We start from the raw sequence: 23,364 nt of genomic DNA, 5'->3' as shown, positions 1-23,364 counted from the left end.
GCTTGTTTTGTGTTATAATTTGTATTTGTTTTACATTTACCACGTATTCCTAATTTATGTATACCTTTGTTCGTTTAAACCTAATTTATTTACACATTTGATTTTTATTTTAATTTTTAATTACTAAATACGATAATATATATAATACAGGGGCTGTTTGTTCTATACAATGATGATATACTCGTTTTTTATCGTTTTTTTTAGTATTTATGTTTTAGCTGTTGACTGCTTTTTCTACCAGGCTCTTCCACTTGTTGTCCACAAAGTCAACAATACATACACTGCCTACTGTCCCTGGAACGATAGCAGGGACCCGAATCTGAGGTGTAAAATTTACAAGAACGTAATGGGATACTGCCACAAGGACGTCACGCCCACCTTTCAGGGGTTCCTCAACCCTTTGGTTCAGAGGCTGTTTTCAGAAGACCACTGCCAGCACTTGAAAACTACGTATAAGGATGTGAGCACTGCCGCCGGAACCTGCAAGAGCTACTCTCTCTGCTTCAACCTCAGCAGCAATCGCAGCATGTGTACTTGCGACGCAGGCTTCTTTGGCGACTCGTACGCCGGATGCAAGAAGCACTGCTTCTCTGACGCCGAATGCGTGAGCCCGGTGTCGCATTGCAGGACTGGCACTGGGAGCGTCCTGTCGTACTGCACTTGCAACTCGGGGTACCAGGGCGACGGAGTGATGTGCTACAAGAACCCCTGCGGAGATGACAGATTCGAGAAGTGCGGGCCCGATAGAAATAAAGTCTGTGTTCCAACCGGCCCCGGTGACGGCGATTACAAGTGTATGTGCCCAAATGGGCAATTTTTGGACTACAACAACAAGTGTGTGCCCGATGTCACTCTGGTCAAGGACACTGTGCTAACCCTAACTGGCAAGAACGTCCAGAATGGAAGCAGGGTGGAGGCTGGGGAGTGCATCTCTTTCGTGCTCAACGACAACGGCAAGAGCATTTTCTTCCACAAAAACTCTGGAGACTCAATATACGTGAGGAGGCCAATAAAAAACGAAAATGTCTTCACCGTTTTCTTCGTCTTAACTGACGAGGTCACCGCCTTTTCGGCTCTGCATGACACCGCCTTCGGTCTCACAAAGCTGTATTCCATATCGAACACCTTCAAAAGGTGCAAATTCGGGCAGGTAAAGGTCACAAGGCCGAACGGTCACGAGATTGTGGTTGGCGAGGATACGACTGAAAAGGTGGAGGTCAATGTTCGGAGTATGAATCCCGAGGAACTCGTGGGTGGATTGAAAACGGCAAACATACTGCCGGAAAAGGTGTTGGAGGGAGAAGTTTCCTCTGTGGAAGTGAGACCACTATCGACGCTGGATCTGCAGGGACCGACATCTCAAGAGCTTTAAGCAAAGTAAAAATAAACTTTGAATTAATTTCATGAACAATCTTCTCTTTTCCTGTAGTTACTGGATGTTTTTACACTATCATGTTGGTTGTTTTTATTGGGTAACATAATTCACACATATTGCTTATTCTTCTTTTATTTTTATTAACATTCTATTTTTAAATTGGAAATACAATGTAGAATGGTTATCAATGTGTGTGTTTATTTTATTACTTGATCTTGTAACAGTATATTTTCAGATGTATATTCATAAACACATGTCCAATATTTTATTACCTCTACACATTTAATTTTTATTCATACAATCTATTTATAAATCAAATCATATATCATGTAGCAGAATAAAACATTATGAAATTGCTTGTATTTTTAATTTTTAACATTTACATTATATCCGTTAATGGATATTTTTATACACTACTTCCACTGGCGGTTATTAAAAAAGACAACGTGTATAAAGCATATTGCCCTTGGAATCAGACTAAGGACGAACAGCTTAAATGTAAAGTAAATAAAGGTGTAATGGGATATTTCCATTTAAAGTCTAACGAGACTGTGGAGGCTGCCAAACCTGAGCCTCAAGAGTTTTTAAACCCAGCACTTCAAAAGAGGCTCGCACAAGATAATTGTAAAAAAATTAAGGATTCGTGGGCTACGTCTAAAGATACGAATACCGTATGTAACAAATATTCGTTTTGCTTCAATGTCGCTGACGATAAGAGCTTATGTGCCTGTCAAAACGGATTTTTTGGAGACCCGTACACAGGATGCTTTCAGCATTGTTTAACAGATGATGACTGTTCGAGTCCACTGACCACGTGTTCTCAGCCAACAGAACCCAATCAATTAAAGAGATGTGTGTGCAAGCAAGGATATGAAGGAGATGGAGTCCTTTGCCACAAAAATATATGTGGAAATGACCGCAGAGCTAAGTGCGGTGGAGCCAGTAGTCATAAGGTTTGTATTCCCACGGGGTCGGGCACCAACGATTTCGCATGCATTTGCGAAACAGGCTACTTCCTCAACCACAAGAATGAGTGTGTGCTCCAATTCACAGTCAGGGAAAACACAGTTATCACCCTAGTAGGTAAAAATATAGCAGATGGTAGCAGAGTTGAACTGGGCGACTGCCTCTCCTTTGTTATCAATGACAAAACTAAGAGCATATTCTACCACAAAAACTCAGGAGACTCGATATACGTGAGAAATGATATTAAGAACGATAAACAGTTTTCAATTTTCTTTATAGTAACCAAGGAAGTTACGGCCTTTTCTCTGCTGAAGGAGGGGAATTTTGGACTCACTAAACTGTATTCTATGACAAACACGTTTCTAGGATGCAAATTTGGCAATGCGAAAATATTTGACCCAGACGGTAACGATTTATCCGATGAGGATTCGTTTACAAATGCAACACAACAGGAGACAGCTGCAGGGTCACCAGGAGTTTCAGCTTTAGAGATGGAATCGTCACAAGATAGTGGACAACAAACTCAAACTCAAAGAACGACAACTGGTGGTGAAACAGCCAATCAGGGCGGAACATTAAAACCTTTAGTCGAGGTTCACGTGAGAGATTTGACAGAAGCAGAGAAGTCAGGAGGCCTCGCAGGCCATCCAATGCCACCAACAATGGTACAAATAGCATCGCAAGACGAACAAGAAGGGCTGGAAATTGGTTCCTCTAGAGCCAAAGGGCATGTCGATCCTAGCCACCTGCAAGTGAGCCTACCTCCTGAAACTGCAAGGCAGATGGACCTATGATTGCGTATTTTATTCAAAGAATAGCAAAAATGTCATATCGGATGGAAAAAATAAAAATTGAAGAAAAAGTGGATTAATTGAAAGATTAAATCCACGCTCCAATGTCACACCAGTTTTGATGGTGGGTTACTAATTACACAATAATATTTTTATTATATATTTTTACATGTTTTAACTTTGTTGCTTTACAATTTAGTATTATACACTTGTTTATGCTGGAATATTGCGTACAAATGGAGGCACAGAGTCCCGCCAACCACCGCCATCCGTACATGGGCAAAGGGCACAGTATTAAGGTTGATGTTGTGACTCGACAGGCTTTAGTTTCACCAATCTTCAGGAAACAGTCGGTGCCGCCGATCTCAGAAAGATACGTAAAAATTTTCGACCCAGTGAGCAACAATTTGGAATCTCAAAGCGACGAAAATTATTTGCTGGAAAGTAAATTGTACGACAAATATAAGACCATATTTAACAACATATCGGCCGAAGCAATAATAAATTTGAAAAAAACTAAGCCAGTAAGTTTTAGATAGATTAAGTTAAATCTGTTCAGGAATCTGACATCGAGTCGGACAAAAGCTCTTTTACGTGCGAATCACACAATTGTAAAATAAGTAACACGAAAAGGAAAAGAGCGAAAACAATTGAGCCTGAAACCCCGAGTTTGGATTCTATAAGATCAAAATCGGACTATCTTTTTGTAAAGCCATGGATACAGTACCTGCCATCGATCGTTGAGTCGATTTATCGTCTTTCAAGGAATAAGGGGGATTTTCATAATAAAATTCAGAAAAAGAAGAAGTTACATGATGGTTTGAAGGAGATTCCATCAAGTTCTTCACTGGAAGCATCTGAAAGGAGCCTTTCCGATGATCACCGTGTAAACACGAAAGCATCGACAGACTGGCTTGGAGAAACTGAGGAGGACAAGGAGAAGATAAGCTATAAGTATGTGAAGAACCTGGCGTACTCACTCCTAACGTTTGTTAACACGATCGACGATTGGAATCACAGAGTGGATGAGGCGATGTGCAGAACAGGCGTCGACAGAATAACGCTGAACGAGGCGAAATCACTCCTGCAAGAGTTCAGAGCATCGACGAGTGGGATCCTGAGCTCACGTGCAGCAGATAAACTGGAGTGTGCAATAGCAAGGACGGAGGAGTACCGGGTGGAAATACGGAGGAGACTGGCGGGCATCTTCGAAGACACGGAGGAAAACACGGCGGATTTGGAAGATGTGGAGAATTTCCTGAAGCAGGGGATGAACACGACGTTCATGACGCCAGAGTACCTGACGCTGAACCAGGTGTTCTACAACATATCGGCGCTGAGGCACCTGATCGTGGAGTCGCTGATACAGTCGGAGTTCGAAGTGTGCTCGTCACTGCTGGAGAAGAGCGGCGAGTATTCGCTGAAGATTCCGGACGTAGAAATCATCAGGAAACACGTGGAAAACTCACTGTGGCTGTACCAGGCGCAGAAATACACTCAGAAACCAGCAAACTACACACTAGTATCGGAGCTGCTCGAAAACACACCAGAAGAGCTGAAGGATACTAAGATATACAAGCACCTGAGCGCGAAGTTGCAAATGACGCTGGAGTGGATGAATAAGTTTGACGACCCGAAGTTTAACAGAATAATAATGTACGAGACAATTAAGTCAAACAGGTACAGCGATAAGACGAAAGGGGAGAGTGACAGCGTAGGCAATGAAAATCGTAGAACTGAAGTTTTGAAGGAAGTAAGCAAGGAAGTAAGCAAGGACGGAAACAAGGATGTAAGCAAGGACAGAACTAAGGACGGAAACAGGGATGGAAACGCACAAGAAAGCACTGGCATGAAGGATAAGCACGGGAGTCCGGGCGAGAACAAGGCAAGGACGTTGAGAGCGAAGATGGAGGAAAGAAGCTACGTAAACGAGCCGAAGCTGACGCCGGAGGAGCTGGAGTCAGCATACAACGGGTATCAAAACCTGGAGATGACGATACCGAGCCTGAGGAACATAGAGCCAGTGTACAACATGTGGAGAAGGTTCAAGAGAAGGCTGAGGAAGCTGGAGACCTTGTTGGCATCAGACAGTAAAGTTAACGGGATCATGGAGTCGCTGCTGGTGCTGCAGCAAGCAGAAGCAGTGACGGAGTACGTGGACACAGCAGAGTTGCTAGAGCCGCTGAGAAACGAAGTGGAGGTGGCGCTGACATTTGAAAGGAAGTGCAGAAGCGTACTCAACAGATTCAACAACTGGTCAGTGACCGTGGACACGATGAAGCTGAAGACGGAGTGGAACGCACTGATAAACTTTAAAAGGACAGCAACAGTAAACAGCAGTGACCTGACGGATATGATAAACATCATTAAAGCGTACTTAAGTAGAAGCAGTGGAGAAGCTGATAAGGAGGAAGTGGGAGCACCAGCGGAAGTGAGTAGAGAAAAAAAATGTAGTCCGAGCAAGTTCAAGGAAAAGACTGAAAGTGAATGTGAAAATGATACATCAGCAGAAGAATCCAATGTGGAAAATGTGGGAAAAGTAGAACTTGGTGGTATTGTCGAAGACTTAGAAGTGTTGGGGAACAGAAACAGTGATGAAATTGAGGAAGATATAAGTATAAGTGATGGTAAAGGGAATAGTGGTCGTACAATTACTGGTTCTGGAAATGGTAGTAACGATGAGGCGGGAATTACGATAGATGATAATATTAATATGGAAACTAATGATAGTAACACGGATTCGCCAATATCAGAAAGAAATGCCATTAGTAATGATAACACACCAACTTTAGAAGCGGATGCTATTATTGATGAAACGAACAATTTTAACGACGATGCAACGACCAATTTTAACGACGATGCAACGACCAAAATGAACAATGGTGAAACTCGGAACCTAAGCTTTGATGAAGAAGTGAAAACAGGCCCAGAAGATAAATTGGATAATAACAAGGCCAGAGTAGCCAATTCAAAAAATAAAGAAAGTAAGGAATCAAGAAGTGAAAAGGGAAGTAGGAAGATACAATTTAGCGAGTTGGTAGAGTTGTACGAAGAGTTTCACAAACTCAAGGTTAAAAACTGGCAACAATTCAGAAACGTAGAAGACATCTATAAGTTGGGATTGGAGTTGAGAGATAAGGTGAGCGTTGTGACTGGGAGCATAAAGGAGGGCCTGAGGACAGACGAGCTGGTGTCAAACCTAATCTTGGTGTCGCTGGAAACAATAAGGTACGGAGCGAACATGAGTCTGGAAGAGGAGCTGCTGAAGGCACTGAAGTACTGCCTGTGGTCAAAGAAGCTGTACGGGGCGCTGAACAAGCTGTACAGGCAAAAGAGCAGAGAATCTGAAGAAAAGAAGCCCAAGGAAGGAGGATATCAGCCGGAAACTGAAGATGGAGAGGGGATCAAAGAAGAAAACTGGAGGCACTGCGAAGCGCTGCTCCGGAGGCTGGCGTCTGAGCCGGAGAGGGACGCGTTTAAGGAGTACGTGAACGCAAAAAACACAATAGCGCATCATCTGAACTTGGACACACGGAAGGCGGAAGATGTTGGCGGTGCCAACGCGAGAGCCTTTGAAACGAATAATTCGCAGAGGGAAGAATCTATAAATCGAGAGCTCGGCGCGGCAGAGGAGATCGGCGCGGATGAAGGCGCGAACGGAGGCCAGAGTCACTCGAAAACGCGCAGAAAAGACAGCCGCTTCAGAGGCCTGGTGGTTTCAAAAGAGATTCTGGCGATGACTGAGCTGGAGGTGGTCATCGAGTTCACAAAGCACACGGCACGATAATTTAATGTTTGATTCACAATAAATTTTATGTATTTCGCGATCCGTAGCGGGGAATTTTTGCACAGATGGTCGAAAACGCGCTGAGGTTCCTCTCGCAGCAGTACAGCATAGATATTTCCTTCTTCATTGAGCTCTACCAGCTGAAGCTGCGCCGGTTCAAGCACGGCGCGGCGAAGGTCGACGTTTATTCGCTCCTGCTGACCGACGGAACCTTTTTGCTGGACAAATTCTCGTTTGAGGAGAATAGGTGTAGGTTCGGCGGGTGCAGGGGCAGGGCGAGCGACGCGAAGGCGCGGTACGCGCTGGAGCGGGAGATCACCTACGAAAAGGAGCCTGTTCGGGACCCGGGCGAGGAGTGCTGCTGTAAAACAGCCCGGGGCACTCTCGTGGTGGTGGATTCCTTATCGGATCTGCGGAAGTTCGACAAGGCGGCCCTGATTTCGGAGCACATTGACGTGGAGTCGATCCGCCGGAATTCGGGCCTGTTTCCCGTACACATTTTGGACAACCCGGACGCGATAGACTCGGACTGCTACTATAAAATTAACCAGTTTTTTATTTTTTGTTTTTTGGACCTGAAAAGCTGCACCTGCCACTACTATATCGCAAACCCAGTCGTGAGTCCGGGGAGCCCCTTCTGCTACTCGTATTTCGGGCTCGTCGAGAGCCTATCGTACACGCAGGACTACAATAACTTTAAGCTTTCGGATTTAAACGGCATTTTACTGCATTTTGAGAAGCACACTCTCGACGATTTGTTCTTTCTGTACAGCAGGAGGCACAGCAGAGTCTTCAAGCTAACCGATTTGGTATTTTACGACGGCGAGCCCTTCGTGAACGACGATCCGACGCCCCTTGACTACATATTCGTGTGCTCGTTCTCCTCCTTTTCGCACGGCAAGGAGCCTCCTAGGTTCTGGCGGAACTTCCTGCTCTCCTTTTGCAAGTCGAACCGGCTGTTCTCAAAGAACCTGAACTTGGTGGTTCTGAACGTGCGTCTGCTTGAGGGCCAGAGCACACACGCCCAGGCGGCCGTATACACCATTCAGACGCCCTCGGAGGAGGACTTCGAGTCCCTGTCTCTGCTTCAGGGGTTCCGGTACATGATATCAAAGGGCGTCAACGTTTACGAACACCAGTACTCGTTCCTCGATGCCGTAGACTCTAGTGCAATTGCCAAGGTGGTCGAGGAGCTGAACTTGGAGTTGATCACATGGCGGATTCTGCCGGACTTGAAGATTAAGAACGTAACAGGGCTGAAGGTCTGCATAGTAGGTCTCGGAACTCTGGGCTGCAGCGTCATTAGGCAGCTGCTATCTTGGGGAGTGGAGTGAGTTTTCAAGATTCAACCAGTATATCACCACTATTCAGGAGGTTCGTTCTCGTCGACATGGGCTACGTCAACAACTCAACCAGGCAGTCGCTCTACGTTCACAAGGATTGTCACAAAAACGTACCTTCTCAACCAATAGATATCTATGGCAGCCATCGCTTCCACCGATGCCATACTAGTCACTGCTAATCGTTCATTTAGATTTCGAAAGTCGAGGCTGCTAAGAAAATGATCATTAAGATACGGCCTGACGTGAAGTTGACGATGATCAACATGGAGATTCCGATGCCTGGTACGCTCTCTAATTTTAACCTTGGGTTCAGGACACCAGTATGATGAGACGCACCTGTTTGAGCTGATCGAGAACACGAGGTCGATTGTTGACTCATCGGACGTCATGATCCTGACCACTGACACCAAGGAGTCCAGGTGGCTCCCGTCGCTTTTGGCCTCCCAGAGGTAACATAACTAATTGCTGGTCGCATAATTTTTGATTCTACAGAAACTTCAATAATGAGCCGTGCCCCCTGGTGGTTTCAGCTGGACTGGGATTCGACTCCTTCATGGTGATTAGGCACAGCTATAGGCAGTTCAAGGGAGCGTGCTACTTCTGCAGCGACTCGGGGCCTCTGAGGGATACCATAACGGGCAGGTACGCTGACTTGGAGCTTATAACTTGCAGGCCCTTCGACGAAGTCTGTACCGTGGTTAAGCCGGGAGTCACTGACATCTGCGGGTCTGTGGTCGTGGAGCTCATCGTTTCGCTCACGCAGCACCCGCTCCACTTCGCGGCTGAGCACGGCGGGAAGAGCTGCCTCGGAAACACGCCTCACTCGATTCGGTTCTCTCTATCAGGTTCACACACTCGTGGATAACTAGCTTTTAGACTATAAATTCTCGGAGTTGTACGCGGAGCCCTCGGAATTCTGCATCTGCTGCTCAGAAAACGTCATGTTCGGTTTGAACTCGGATCAGGAGATAGCTAAGGTGAGGTGCAAGTGTTTAATGGCGGTACAGGTGTATAGCGATCCCAGCGTTCTTTTGAAACACTCGAACATGGATTCCTTAATAGAGGCCGCCGAAAAATATAAAACTGAAGGCGCCGATGAAGAAGAGTTCGTGGTTTTGTAAAATAGTAAATTTCTTATGTACTTCCACTACATATGTTGTGTCATCCAATTGGCCTTATTTTACAGCATCATATATTAAAAATCGTGTAAACAAATATTCTAGTTTAATGTTATTTTATGCTGAGTATAAACATAATATGTTCAACCTGCGCGATCTTTATATTCTGTAAAATAGTTGAACCCAGAAAAGGTTTTGTTTTCTACTCACTCAATCTACTATTTTTTTGTTTAACGCTGCTGTCACTTAAAGATATTAAATTGTTGCAGAGTTGTGCTCATTCAGTTGGTATGTTTGACAGATTCTTTAATTTGTGTTAGCACGCTTACGTCATCCTTCCTTTATTGGTAATCTACTGGATTCAAGATTCTACCACAAGGGAGTTCGCTTAAACAGTTACTGTAAAATGGGAAACGAATCTAAGGTTATTTTGGACACATCGCACAAAGTCGTGAGTGATCCGGCAGGTTTCAAGCTTCAGGCAAACCCTGAGTTCATAAAGCAGAGACTAGACCTTTTTTCAAAGCTGTACCAGATTCAGCAGGAGAAACTGAAGGGTATTTTCAAAATTAATCACAATTCCTTTAGAAAACGTATCTGAGGACATTACGCTGACGCTGATAACTGAAGAAGGAGAGAAGCTGATATTCGGCAAGTCGTACCTGACGACGCCTCACGATCTGTTGAATTTGCTGGAGAAGAAAGCGGCGAAGAAGGTCGTGGTTGCAAGCGTAAGTTGTAAAAGATTATTTTATTTGATAGGTGCTCTACGATAACGGCCAGAGTGAGAATTTTGCGGACGTGGACGAAGACAATCTGGAGGTTTCAGAGTGGGTGCTCTGGGACCTGAAGAGGCCGCTAGAAGGCTCGTGCAAGGTTAAGCTGCTGGACTTCAACTCTGACCAGGGAAAGCACGTGTACTGGCACTCGTCGGCGCACATCCTGGGCAGCGCACTCGAGACGCTGTACGGAGGCTACCTGACCATCGGGCCGGCTCTGTCGCCAGGGTTCTACTACGACGTGTACCTGGGAAACAACGTACGAAGTAGTTAGCTAGTGTGTATTGTAGTAGTTTATGTAACTTTATCAATAAATATTGTAATTCAGAGCATAAAGCCCGAGGACGTAAAGCCTCTCATAGAGCAGGTGGACAAGTTGGCAAACTCCAACAGTCCCTTTGAAAGACTGGTTTGCACGAAGGAGGAGGCGCTGGAGCTGATGAAGTATAACCCCTTCAAGGTCCAGCTGATAAAGAGCAAGGTGCCCGACGGGCAGAACACGGTGTGTTATCGGTGCGGAGACTTTGTGGACCTGTGCAGAGGCCCGCACATACTGACGACCTCGATGGTGAGGGCGAACTCTTTCGACATCACGAAGATATCGTCCTCATACTGGCTGTCAAACTCGCTCTCAGACACGCTGCAGAGAGTGTACGGAATATCGTTTCCAGAGAAGGACCAGCTCAAGGAGTATAAACGGAAAATAGAGGAGGCGAAGCAGCGCGACCACAGACTCATCGGCACGAATCAGAACCTGTTCTACTTCGACACGGTGCACTCGCCAGGTACGCTTTGAGTGTAGATGATTAGTAAATTAACGAATAACATAGGCTCATGCTTCTGGCTGCCTCACGGAGCTAAAATATACAACAGGCTGGTTGAACTGCTGAGGGTAAGTTGGTGAATGAGTAATCGATGCACAACAGGACAACTATCGTATACGGGGCTACCAGGAGGTGATCACCCCCAACATATACTCGTGCGACCTGTGGAAACAGTCGGGCCACTACGAAAACTACAAGGAGAACATGTACCTGTTCAACTGCGAGGACAGCGAATGGGGAATGAAGCCGATGAACTGTCCAGGCCACTGCCTGATGTTCAAGCACCTCTTCCTGTCCTATAAGCAGCTGCCGCTCAGGCTGGCAGACTTCGGAGTGCTCCACCGCAACGAGTTGACGGGCTCCCTGTCCGGCCTGACCAGAGTGCGGCGGTTCCAGCAGGACGACGCGCACATTTTCTGCACCAGGGAGCAGATCATGGACGAGGTGCTGGACCTGTTGAACTTCATCAGCAAGGTCTACTCGCTCTTCGACTTCAGATACGAGTTTAAGCTGTCCACGAAGCCAGCAAAGGCGTTAGGTAAAGCCTTATTTAGCTAGTGCCATTGGCATTATCATACTTTGACCTATTTTATCTACATATTTAACCACAGCCATAACTATAACTAAACTATAACCAAATCCACAACTACAGTTATAACTACAAAGTAACCACAACTACAACTAAACGCACAACTAAACTATTACCACGCCCACAATAAACAAACACATAATCATAATGTAGGCGATGCTGACCTCTGGGAGGTGGCGGAGAAGTCACTGGAGGAGGCGTTGAATAGATCCGGGAACAAGTGGACGCTCAACCCGGGCGACGGGGCCTTCTACGGGCCCAAGATCGACATTGTCCTCTTCGACTGCCTCGACAGGGAGCACCAGTGCGGAACCATTCAGCTGGACTTTAACCTGCCCATCCGCTTCAACCTCGAGTACCGCGACAAGAGCGAAAGCGGCACCGAGAACGTCAGGTGCGGCTTCAACAGGCCCGTGATCATCCACAGAGCCATACTCGGCTCAATCGAGCGCTTCGTCGCCATCGTGCTGGAGCAGACCAAGGGGAAGTTGCCCTTCTGGCTCTCCCCGAACCAGGTGCTCATCATGCCCATCACCGACAAGCAGGTCCCCTACGCCGAGGAGCTCTGGGACAGACTCAACCGCCTCGGCTACAACGTCGAGATCGACAAGACCAACAACACCATCAACAAGAAGATCAAGTTCGGCCAGCAGCAGCGTTGGAACTACATGGCGATCGTCGGCGACCGCGAGGTGGAGACCCGCACGGTCTCCCTGAGACCCAGGGACACTGACGACCAGAACGTCATGTCCGTCGACGAGTTCGTGAAGCTCCTCGAGTCACAGCAGCTGAAGTACCTTTAGTCCGCCACGGGCGAGTCACTATGCTATGCTCACCAGCCAGCACTACTTAGACCAAATGCCAGTTACCACTTGACACTAATTAACAGTATTTTTCATAGGTCAACAACATTAAATATTACACATGTAAATAGCGTAACTAATTATTACACATCACACCAACAGCAAATAACACATGTAAACAACAGCAAATATTACATGACACCAACATCAAGCATATCAGTAATCTAATTATTACATGTGAATATAACAGCAATTAAAACATAACAAAAGCAACCGTCACACACGTCAATCAACTAACAAATAAAACAGTGTAACGCTAGCCTTGTGGTATGGAGTTCTAATTAGTTACTTTTACTGAAACATTATTTACACAGTTCCAACATTGCGTCCAAGAGCTTATACTCGTTGGGGAGGTAGAACTTCTCGTAGACCAGTGGGAAGGGCGTGTCGTAGCCGCAGACCCTCTTCACCGGCGCCTCGAGCTTGTAGAAGCACCTTTCCGTTATCGTCGCAGCTATTTCCGACCCCATGCCCAGCGTTTTCGGTGCCTCGTGCGTCACCAGCAACTTCCTCGTCTTATTGACCGAGTTTTCCACGGCCTCCACGTCCCACGGGAACACCGTCTGCAGGTCAATCACCTCTGCGCTGAGTCCGTGCTGCTCCTCTGCCATCTTTGCCGCCTTCAGCATAACTCCAACTGAGGTACCATATCCGACAAGGGTGACCTATAGCATTAGCATTACTATTAGTGCCTTTATTGTTGGCTCTGTTATCATGCGTAACTATATAATCAATAGTAATAAGTAAATGAGTAGCTGAACAAATACGAGCGTGGTTGTGTAACTATATAACTAATTAAATAACTAAGTAGACGACAAACAGGTAAATGTGTAACTATACCACCAATTAAACAACCAAAACACAACAAATCGTAAACACGTATATGGTCATTTTAACTTACATCTTTGCCCTCCTTCACCACTTCCGCTTTTGACAACTCAATTTCGTAATCTTCCACTGGCACTTGATCCACTGAGAGTCTGTACAGCATCTTAGGCTCGAAGAATATCACTGGGTTCGGGTCTCGAATTGAGCTCAGGAGGAGCCCCTTCGCCTGGTATGCCCCTCTTGGGACCACTATCTTCAACCCGGCCGCGTGAGCAAATTGCGATTCGGGCGACTGTGAGTGGTACAGGCCTCCGTGTCCAACTGCTCCCCAGGTTGACCTCATCGTCAACTTTCCGACATCCCAGGCGCCTCCGGACCTGTAACGGAACTTGGCTGCTTCGTTGACAATCTGAATTTTTGTGAATTGTACAATTAGGATTGCTATTTAACAAAATCAATATCGGTGCCACAGGATCGATGCTAGCATGTTAAGTCTTACTGACGTAACAGGATCATAGCACCTGCTATTAGGGTAGCCGCCACAAGGCACGTGCGTGTCACAGATGAGTGCTTAATTTTTACCTGGTCGAATGCTGGGAAAATGTAGTCTGCAAACTGAATTTCCGCTATCGCGTTGTGGCCGGCTGCCGCCATTCCAATGCCGAATGCAACAATACCCTGAAAATAGTCAGCCGTGCAAATGCAACGTGGGCTCAATGCACTAGATAGACGCTTACGCTCTCTGAGATCGGCGTGTTGAAGACTCTGCTTTCTCCGAAGCGGTCTTTAAGACCCACTGAGCACCTGAATACACCCCCGAAGGCCACGTCTTCACCAAAGACGCACGTCCTGAACAAGCATTAGTGACTTCCATGATATTTGGCTCTATTAGTCTGTTTTGCTACTTACGTTGGGTCCTCTGCCATTGAGATGTGGAGGGCGTCGTTGATGGCCGTACACATGTTCATCTCCTTCGTCGGCCCCTTAGGTGTGAGGGTGGCAAATCCTCGAGACAGCGAGAATAGGCTCCTTGGCATAACCTTGCCAATCAATTTTTTTGAAAAATTAATCATTTTGGACTAAAATATTACGAGTTTCCGCAAAACTTAAATTTAGAGTGCTTAACCGAACACCAATTACAAAAACTATGTGTATTTATCAAAGTATGACACAGAGGTGTGTAAAGAACATTAACTTTCTATTCGGTTTCCGCAGGGTTAAACTGGTTATATATGTACCAGCCCCAGATTGCCAGCAGTAACAGTACTACCAAACACGTTACTATTATAACCCCTATAATAATTTGTTTGTGCTTCATTTATAGAGCTATCCTTTTGAGGTTGATGTGTGGGCTTAATTATTCCTTTAATTTATGCCATATTACAATAGCTAGTAGCTCACTTTTGCTGCTTCTTTTTAGCTGTGTATTCAGCTCCTCTATTACCTTTTCAAGCGATTGATACGTTTCCTTCTGGTTTTTATTAAATTCATCCTCCAGTTGCGTTATAAATTCCTGTTTTTCGTGAATATTCGTTTCTGCTTACACTCTTAATTTTACTGTCGATCAAATTATCTGAACGTTCAATTAATTATGACATAATTTAAAACAAGTGACTAATATTTATACCTCCGACTATTATTTTCAGTGTTTGAAACTCCTGTACGTTATTAGGTCATTTCCACTTTACCTCGACGTAACTTATCAGTATTGAGTCTTTGTACTCCGAATGGGATGATTCCGAATACTTCCTAAAATATGGGTTGAATGCTAGGTTGTTCTCACTTCAACAGTTCTCCCCCAAATGATACTTGCGATTGCTGTTTCTGATTTCCCGTTTCCACCAGAATATTGTGAGACAGTGCCGCGAATATCTATAAGTTATGATCCGTTTACTCGATACTCTGTTTATTGACTTAATTAGCTTCTGGTTTATCTTTTCCTGCTCAAGTTCCGATAGGATTCCATCCGGGTCGCATATGTATGTCTTCGTGTAGCTGAAACGTCATGAGATGGTAAAAACTAATACAATGTGTGCACGCACAGTTGCGGATTAGTTATCGGATTGGGGAATCCGTCCGGTGTGTAGCCTATTGATTGCGTTCTGCTGAAATCCTTGTTGAGCGCCTCCTTCAATAACACCGATTTTTTAAATAGCTCGTTCGCCTTTTCCAAGTTAACCTTTTGTTTTGGCTGCTGGCTCGGAACTCGTGTGTGATTTATTCTAAACAATTACTCCGTTGATGTGTACAATAACTTACACGTTCTGGTTCACTTCTAGAATTTCATCGTTAAACCTAAATTTGTGAGTCCCTATGTGCTTCACATCATCTCTTCCGCACACTCGTACTATATAGGCACATAGCACTATTGTAGATAACATTTATATATTACTGTTTGTGTATTTTACAACGACCCCGACATGTCGACTCAGAACAACAGTTTGTTTAGGTTTACGATCATATTCCCGTGATAGTTATCCACTATGTACTTCAGAAGCCCTATTTGTATTTATTTTCATCCATTCGCCAATGTATCTATCGTCTTCTTACCTTGGCCCGGTGGAGGCGTATCCACGTGATCGTAGCTGAATACTACCATCGACTGACACACATTGCTTTCGTTTACTATATTTGCTTAAATATGCTCCGTTCTTACTTGTGTTTCTGTGGAGAATACTCGAGTTGTATATCAGCACGTCTCCTTCCTTCAAGTCCACTCCCACTGGTCCTACACAATCTTATACGCGCCCTCCCCTTACCCGTCGAGTAACTGTTAACTTTAACACAATCATTCTACAAACGTGTTGGTCTTTAGCTTGTCTTACGTGTGTTCCCGGTATGAACTGTAGCCTGCCGTTGCTTTTATGTGTGTCCTGCAGCGGTATTACCACTGTGATTCCCGCGTTTTTGTTTTCTCTGTGCCAAGGTTCCACAAAACTCATTGCATCTGTACCATGTGTTACAAATCCTTATTATAAGTTTTCAACAACCGTTAGCGGCTTTTATTATCCAATTATGTCTTACCTGATGATATTAGTTGCACATTTGAGAGGAATATTCTCCTACACGCAACCTTATTCAGCTCCATTGAGTACCTGTCATTCTTCATAAAATAGTACACGAAGGGCATCCAGAACGACTGCAATGGCGACAGCGCCTCGTTAAAACTCGTTCCTCTCAACACGCAGTTGATTCTCCCTGCTTATCCGTGTGGCACTCTTTTCCACGTACCTCTCGTAAACTTAAACGTTGATACGTTCGGGTCCATTTCAATTATTTTAAACACGTTGTCTCTGGCCTAATTATATTTATACCTCCAGTTTACTTTCTTCCCGTTTAGCCATTATGTACTCATACAATGTCGCATTCAGTATACCTGTGTTGACTTAAGGTGTAGCTTGTTCTTTATTTCCCTTATTTGTTCCTTGTTGAACACGTTCCTCACCACTGCTACTCCTACAACTGTTTATAATCCTTTGTCTATTTTACCGTATTTGTTTAGTGTGCTTTTAACCTTGTACAAAAACTTTATCGACGGTATGTTGTTCGGGACGTACGATATTTCGTCCGAATCTCTGCTTATTAGAAAGGCGTCGTGCTCATTTGCGAGTTTGCGCTTCAGTCTGCTCCAGAGACTGCTCTCTCCAAACAATAAATACGGCGCGCTCTTCGCTCCTATGTTTTTCCCCAAGCTGTTCTTTGCGATGGTGTTGTATTTTGGCCTTATTTCATTCAAAATGTCTCCCGACTCCGATATCAAGCCCATGTTCTACGGTTTTACGTCATTCAGTTCGTCATTACACCTACTCTTGCTTACCTTCCAGTGCGAATACAGCATTTTGAACGATCTCGTCACCAGGTTCCTGAAATTCATCTCCAGGTTGTGCCTCCTTTCTATCGAGCTTGCTGGCAGTATTGACATCCAGTGCTCCGGCACCTTCCCGTGTTCGAAACATGTGTTCGACTCGTCTATCAGCTTGTCCATTTCTATCGACAGGTCCGGCCCGAGTGCCTTAATGTAGTACCTCTTCGTTGCGATCGACTTGCTGTACTTCAGCGGGTCTGTGTAATGTGCCTTTTGGTAGTACAGTATCTCCAACACTGTTTGCAGCTGCAGCTCCACTGGGTTTAGGTTTTTCGACAGCTGGTGTATCTTTATTTTTGGTATGTTGATTAACTTTGACAGTGTTTTCACGTAGTTGATGAACCTAGTATCCTTCCACAGCCTTTCTCCGCTCAAATCGTGATTTTCCTCATCTAAAATATAAATTACTGTCTTATTCCGAAAATTTGCGTTTAATTTTATCAAAATCTTCACCATTGCTCTTACCTCCCTCTGAAGTGAACAACGTCTTGGAATCCAGGCTGAATGAGTAGGAAGGATGCTTAGGAGCTCCCATTGTTTACATAAGTGCCTGCTTTATTTATATTTAACCATATATACGTCTATATTACAAAATTATTTTATGGTTGTTCTTTTATGTGCGGTCCCTAGCCATCCTGGTTATTCAGCCATTCCTGCCTGCATAGCACTGCTATTGCTCTCACTTTCTTGCTTGAGTCTCCCAGGAACTTACTAGAGTGCTTAATCACCTAAATTGTTGTTAATTATACGTAGGAGCGGTTACACATACATACTCACTAGTACCTACACATTAATATCTACTCTTCTTACCTTCCGCCTCGACTCCCAGCTGAGTTTCATTTGCTTTGAGCACATTATCACGTGCGTCGTCAGTATTGCCAGGATTCTCGCGAACGGCACCTTGCTCGACTTGCTTATCTTCAGCAGGTCCTCCACGACCCCCTCGAGCTTGAGCGTGAGCAGCCTCTTCAGCGGCGCGGCCGCCTCGCTGCTCGAGCCGTTTACCTCCGAGACCACTCCGAACAGCAGTGCTTGCACGTACATGAGGTACCTGTCGCAGCACCAGTTGACGTACTCGCTCACTCCGTCCCTTTCGTGCCTCCGCTGCCTCTCCTCCTGGTACTTGACTACGCTCCTCACCATTTCACTCATCGACTCGAGCACTTCCCTCAGGTGCTCTTCTGATACCCTCTTGGCTCCTCTGTGGAGCAGTATCAGCAGGAACGACATTCTCAACTCCAGCTTTGAGAAGTAGTTTTCCGCCAGTCTGTGCGTGTAGTTCGGCATCACTTCGTGGCTTTCCGTCACCATCTTTTCGAAGAGTATGTTCAGCAGCCTCTCTGTCCTATCGTCGAAGCTTCTCCTGTCTGCCTTTTCGTCGTCTACTTGTCCGTGACGTTGATATCTTGGTGTGCTGACTGCCGACTCTTGTCCGTATCGTTGATATCTTGGTGTGCTACCCGGTGATTGTTGTTCACGTAGTTCACTTTGTTGTCCGTACCGTGGCGACTCGTAACGTTCACTTTGGAGTCCGTAACGGTGAAATCGTTGTGCGCTACCCGGCGACTCCTGTCCTTCATTGCGTGGCGAGCCGTATCGTTGATATCTTGGCTTGCTGCCCGGCGACTCTGACCCGTAGCGCTCGCTGTGTCGTCCCGATACATCGTCACCTTCCTCAGGGTCGCCTCCGTGAACGCCGTGACCTCCTTTTCGGACACCCGGTGACCCGTCACCACCTTGTTGCCCGTGGCCTCCCAACTCGCTCTTCTCGTACAGCGCTCTGTACCGCTCCCTGATGTCTATCAGCTGCAGTCTGAAGGCGCCCTTGTTGTAGTTGAGCGATATTGGCAGGAACAGGAAGAACAGCTCGTCGTACTCCCTCATCGTCAGCCTGTAGTTGTCGAGCAGCCGCACCTGCTCCGTGATTTCGCTGAAGTCGTACTTGTAGCTGTTTTGCACGCACTTCACCAGCACCGACCCGTTCGAGTAGCTGCACTCGAAGACCTCGTCTATGTTCCTGAGGTAGCCGTTGTAGACCACCATCGTCTCCAGGTTCACCAGACTCAGCTCCACTGAGCCGAAGTTGTAGTAGATGTTTTCCAGGCACGACTGCGTGTGCTTCGCCCTGCTTCCGCACAGCTGCGGCTTCTGCAGGTATATGTTCATGAATGTCGTCCTGTGGTCGATGTACTTGCTCATGTCCAGCTCGAGGCTGTTTCCCAGGATACTCAGGAGCACTGGCACCTTCTTCGCCTTAAACACCTCCGTGTACGCCGACTCCTCTGCCTCCTCCAGCGCGTTCTTGTAGTAGTTGAACGTCGTTGCGAAGAAGTCCACCAGCCTTCTCCTTTCAAACGCTTCCATAAACAAAGTTTTACATGCCGATTCCAGGACATCAATGAGCATGTTCGCGTATATAAGTCTCATTGCGTTAGTGTAATTCCTTTCTTCCTTTTCCTCGCTGTCACTTATGTCTATGGTTCCCACTCTTTCCTTCAGCCCTCTGAACACGTATCCCAGGAAGCCAAATCTGTTTTTCTTGTCCTTCCTGTCCGTGTACTCTCTGAAGCTTTCCAGGGGGCTCTGTGAGTGCAACACTCCCATGCTTACGCTGTTGATGCTTTTGGGGCTGCTGTCTGTTCTTTTCAGTGCGACGCTTGGGCCACTCTGACGCCCTCCTTCGCCCCCGTTCGCTGCGCCCTCCACTCTCTTGTAGTCTGCCGCCAGTATGTTTCCGTCGCCTGCAACCGCGGCATCCAATCTGCTGCTACTGTTGCTAATGCTGTTGCTGCTACTGTTACTGGCGCTGTTACTGGCGCTGTTGCTAGAGCTGATGTCGCCACTTATCAGCCCATCCGAGATGTTACTATCACTTATACCGCTGCCACTCACTGCTAGGCTACTCTCACTGCTACTTCTACTGAGCTCACCACCGCTTTCGCTGAGTTTGCCACTACTTACGCCGTCACTTTCGTAAGTCGATCCCTTTCTAGTCCACGCCGGGTACTTTAGGCCCACTCTATTCGCCCTGTACGTATCCATGCTGCTGTGCACTGACACGTACTTTCTGTTCATCACTCTTATCATTTCTTCCAGGCCGCTGTACACTACTTGTATTATGTTCCTCACCAGTCTATCCATGTCCTCGTTTTCCTTCGGCCCTCTCCACTTACTCAGTGTTATTCCCAGCAGCTCTGCCATTTGTGACGACACCAGCAGGTTACTCTTCGTGCTCATTTTCACATTTCTCGTCAGCATGAAGTTACTTCCCTTCACTCTCACGTTCGCCGGCACCATTGCGTTTAGCACCTTCACTATTGGATAGCACATTCCTTTGTGGCTCTTGTATATTGACGTCAGCACTTTCAGGTTCAGCGCCACTTCCGTCCAGTATGCCTCCGTCTGTTCCCACTTGACCACTATCCTTGCACTTGTCACCTCTGCCGACGTGGCGTCGCTGTTGCTGCTATCCATGCTGCGACTTGTGTTTGTGTTTGAATATATGTAGCCGTTGCCTGCAGTTCTTACGGCATACGGTATGTGACTGTTAGCGGCTCTTTCACTAGCAGTGGCAGTGGCAGTGGCTCTTGCGCTATATGTAAATGGCCTGCTACTGTTGATGCTTTCGCCACTATTGCTGTTGGATCTTCCGCTGTACTGCACTTGACTGCTACCAGGCCCTCTCTCAAAACTGAGACTCGTCGCTCTCACATTAAAGGGCGCGTAGGTGTTTCCGGCATTTTTCGCAGTATAGCTAAAAGGGCGGTTACCACTCGCCAGATCAATGCTGCGACTTGTCGTTCTCCCGTTATATGCCGTGGGAATGCTTCCACTGCTGCTGAGGCTCGCTTTTGCTACCACAGCATCCACTACAAACAGCTTCCCTATCATCCTTTCTATGATTTCATATATCACCCTTCCCCTCACTATGCTTGCTGACAGCAGTAGCAGTTTCAAATAATTACTCACTCCCTCCCTGTTATATTTAAAGAACCCGTTTTTATTTCTATCTATTTTTAGCAAAAATACCAACAATTTTTCACTTATTTTATCATTTTTAAAATTGATGAGTATCTTTGGCATGATGCACTTACTTATTATTGTATGTATGTTACACATTTCCCCCTTTCTGTTAAAGTCTATTTTTTTCCACTCTTCTTCTGCCACCTTATCTTCGTCGCTTGACCTTCTTGCGCGGCGTCCATGATCAACTTGGTGCCAATCTTCTCCTTCGTTTCCTTCGTTCCGCAATGAATGATCATACAGTCCGTACACTTCCTTTATCAGTGGCAGCACTATCCTTTCTATGATTTGATTGTGCAGTTGACTGTTTTCACTCAGCACTTCCACCATGTATGCCAGCGAGTAGTTAAGATGCATCGTCTTCCTTATTCCATCCAACAACTCCGTCACTTCTCTTTCCTCCACCTTATCCAGTGAGTTAATAAACAGCCTCATAATCTCTCCAAAGACCCATACTTTTTCATCAAGGTCTCTCGACCCCTTATAGTATGCTTTTCCTATTTTATTGATCTGTGCCACGTCCAACCTTCCCAGATCTTCTTCCATAACTAGCGTGTTTTCTTCTTTCCTCTCTGTTTCTCCTCTTCCTTCTACTTCTCTCATTTCTCTTCTGCTTTCTACTGAACTTGTTTCTCCTTCTTCTTCTCTGTTTCCAATTCCTCTGTATACTTTTATTATGTTGGCTACTCCTGTTACTGCCCCTTCGTCCTCCATGCCAACTATTATGCTCTCTTCTTCCGTGTGCTCAGGTGTCGCCCATGCTGCCTCTCCTTCCCCTTCTCCTTCTTCCTCTTCTCCTTCTCGACTTTTAGGCTCCTCCACTCTTATGTTCAGCTTTTCGAGGCCGCTTTCTACTACTGGTGTTCCTAGCAACTCCATCTTAACTACTTGTAAGAAATTTTTAGTGTACTTTTCAAATGTTGTTCCGTACACTGGCTTACAGTTTTTAAGAAAGTATAGAGTGTCCGTCAGCACCGACTGGTTATCGTCCACTGTGAGATCCGAGTAGAGCGAGTCCAACAGCAGCTCCATTGAGTACTCTGCCAGCCTCTTGTTCGCTTTGAAGCAGCTCAAAAGCCTCTTCTTCAGCTCCAGCGGCCTTATGCATATTTTATCCTTCTTCGGCGGTACGAACTGTATTGGGAAGTACACTGCGTATGTCTTCGCTATGCACTCAAACTCCTTTGTTCTTCTCGCCACTCTCGCCGCCAGCTTCTCCAAAAGCTCGAACATCGTCAGCAGGTTCCTCGGGTCCTTCTCGTCGCTTATTGAGTCGCACACCAGCTCTATGTCCAGCTCTGCCACCTTCCTCTTGATCGTCAGTTCAACCATTTGGAGTGATATTTTCAAAAAGTCCATTCTGCACTGTTGCGGGTACTGCGATATCTTCTTTTCTGCCAGCGTTCTGTACAGCCTTTCCAGGCTTCTGTAGTCCTTGTCTTCTGCGTTTTCTAAGTGCCTTTCCAGCAGCGCCTTCGTTGCGTTGATGCACAGGTGAAAACAGATCGTCAGACTCGTGCACTTCAGCAGGAACTCGATCACTTCTCTCGCTTCGAACATGTTTTCCGTTCTCGACATCACTTCGTACAGGAGCTTCATTATGTCCTTCTTCACCACCGGGTCATCGTCCTAAACGTTCTTATTCTTCGAAAACGTACCTCCTCGTATATTCCGTCCAGTATTGCGAGGAACCGTGATCCTCCTACTATGTTCACCGACAAAAGTATCGAATTTCTGTATTCATTTAGTTTATATAAATCATGTGTAAAGAGGTACTGTTTTGTGACCTCCTCCAGGGTACTAGTGCGATCTGACATAATATTTCAAAATTAGATTAATGTTCATTTGTGTCTATAAACGAAATTGTGTTTCAGTGTTTTAAAATTTATTATATTTCCGTATTGTTTTCGAAACTTTCAATCCTATTGCACAAATGGTTTGAAAATAAACTACCAGGTAAAGAGCAGATAATGTACAAATATGCTTAGGATTAAATCTATTTTACAATCATATAACTAAAATATGTGTAATTACTGCGTGGTTGGGAGCTTGTGTTGAGGCGACAGTCCCACAATATTATACATATAATTTTTTGAGCAAGTTATTTTATTTATATATTTATATTGATGTATTTGTTACAGTTTGTTTTATCGTTCTTCGCTTTGCCTTAAGAGAATCTTAATTATTCCTAAGTACTCCTAAACATTTTACAG

The 23,364-nt window shown here is 45.6% G+C and overlaps 9 protein-coding genes across 9 annotated transcripts; 5 read left to right on the top strand and 4 right to left on the bottom strand.

The window, feature by feature from the left end:
* Positions 1-169: 169 nt before the first annotated feature.
* Positions 170-1,372, top strand: TOT_010000908 (uncharacterized protein; the record flags this gene model as incomplete). The annotated part of the gene is made up of 1 exon (XM_009691459.1): positions 170-1,372. The coding sequence occupies one exon, from the start codon at positions 170-172 to the stop codon at positions 1,370-1,372; it is 1,203 nt and encodes a 400-aa protein (XP_009689754.1).
* Positions 1,373-1,722: 350 nt separating this feature from the next.
* TOT_010000907 (uncharacterized protein) lies at positions 1,723-3,135 on the top strand (the record flags this gene model as incomplete). Its single annotated transcript, XM_009691458.1, has 1 exon — positions 1,723-3,135. The coding sequence occupies one exon, from the start codon at positions 1,723-1,725 to the stop codon at positions 3,133-3,135; it is 1,413 nt and encodes a 470-aa protein (XP_009689753.1).
* Positions 3,136-3,368: 233 nt separating this feature from the next.
* TOT_010001325 (uncharacterized protein) lies at positions 3,369-6,919 on the top strand (the record flags this gene model as incomplete). Its single annotated transcript, XM_009691457.1, has 4 exons — positions 3,369-3,656; positions 3,692-4,897; positions 5,066-5,522; positions 5,928-6,919. 4 exons carry the CDS (start codon positions 3,369-3,371, stop codon positions 6,917-6,919), a joined length of 2,943 nt encoding a protein of 980 aa, XP_009689752.1.
* Positions 6,920-6,984: 65 nt separating this feature from the next.
* On the top strand, positions 6,985-9,383 carry TOT_010000905 (autophagy protein; the record flags this gene model as incomplete). Its single annotated transcript, XM_009691456.1, has 6 exons — positions 6,985-8,249; positions 8,291-8,372; positions 8,454-8,544; positions 8,576-8,711; positions 8,755-9,107; positions 9,139-9,383. The coding sequence occupies 6 exons, from the start codon at positions 6,985-6,987 to the stop codon at positions 9,381-9,383; spliced, it is 2,172 nt and encodes a 723-aa protein (XP_009689751.1).
* A 116-nt stretch (positions 9,384-9,499) lies between these two features.
* TOT_010000904 (threonyl-tRNA synthetase) lies at positions 9,500-12,603 on the top strand (the record flags this gene model as incomplete). The annotated part of the gene is made up of 9 exons (XM_009691455.1): positions 9,500-9,668; positions 9,701-9,937; positions 9,969-10,111; positions 10,143-10,418; positions 10,488-10,944; positions 10,990-11,051; positions 11,086-11,521; positions 11,726-12,365; positions 12,507-12,603. The coding sequence occupies 9 exons, from the start codon at positions 9,500-9,502 to the stop codon at positions 12,601-12,603; spliced, it is 2,517 nt and encodes an 838-aa protein (XP_009689750.1).
* Positions 12,604-12,737: 134 nt separating this feature from the next.
* On the bottom strand, positions 12,738-14,336 carry TOT_010001324 (transketolase subunit; the record flags this gene model as incomplete). The annotated part of the gene is made up of 5 exons (XM_009691454.1): positions 12,738-13,100; positions 13,337-13,672; positions 13,846-13,941; positions 14,001-14,112; positions 14,173-14,336. 5 exons carry the CDS (start codon positions 14,334-14,336, stop codon positions 12,738-12,740), a joined length of 1,071 nt encoding a protein of 356 aa, XP_009689749.1.
* A 284-nt stretch (positions 14,337-14,620) lies between these two features.
* Positions 14,621-15,644, bottom strand: TOT_010001196 (conserved hypothetical protein; the record flags this gene model as incomplete). Its single annotated transcript, XM_009691453.1, has 7 exons — positions 14,621-14,799; positions 14,879-14,921; positions 14,952-15,012; positions 15,047-15,135; positions 15,165-15,258; positions 15,402-15,485; positions 15,523-15,644. 7 exons carry the CDS (start codon positions 15,642-15,644, stop codon positions 14,621-14,623), a joined length of 672 nt encoding a protein of 223 aa, XP_009689748.1.
* Positions 15,645-15,691: 47 nt separating this feature from the next.
* On the bottom strand, positions 15,692-17,663 carry TOT_010001323 (conserved hypothetical protein; the record flags this gene model as incomplete). The annotated part of the gene is made up of 10 exons (XM_009691452.1): positions 15,692-15,762; positions 15,814-15,888; positions 15,920-16,000; positions 16,061-16,210; positions 16,288-16,464; positions 16,495-16,561; positions 16,640-16,719; positions 16,753-17,032; positions 17,081-17,520; positions 17,594-17,663. The coding sequence occupies 10 exons, from the start codon at positions 17,661-17,663 to the stop codon at positions 15,692-15,694; spliced, it is 1,491 nt and encodes a 496-aa protein (XP_009689747.1).
* Positions 17,664-17,767: 104 nt separating this feature from the next.
* Positions 17,768-22,968, bottom strand: TOT_010000901 (conserved hypothetical protein; the record flags this gene model as incomplete). The annotated part of the gene is made up of 5 exons (XM_009691451.1): positions 17,768-17,825; positions 17,916-19,869; positions 19,972-21,687; positions 21,958-22,780; positions 22,810-22,968. The coding sequence occupies 5 exons, from the start codon at positions 22,966-22,968 to the stop codon at positions 17,768-17,770; spliced, it is 4,710 nt and encodes a 1,569-aa protein (XP_009689746.1).
* Between the last annotated feature and the right edge of the window lie 396 nt (positions 22,969-23,364).

The sequence above is a fragment of the Theileria orientalis genome, chromosome 1, assembly GCF_000740895.1.
Source record: "Theileria orientalis strain Shintoku DNA, chromosome 1, complete genome".
Taxonomy (NCBI): domain Eukaryota; phylum Apicomplexa; class Aconoidasida; order Piroplasmida; family Theileriidae; genus Theileria; species Theileria orientalis.
Note: the sequence above shows the minus strand (reverse complement) of the source record. Positions and strands in the feature narration are given on the sequence as shown.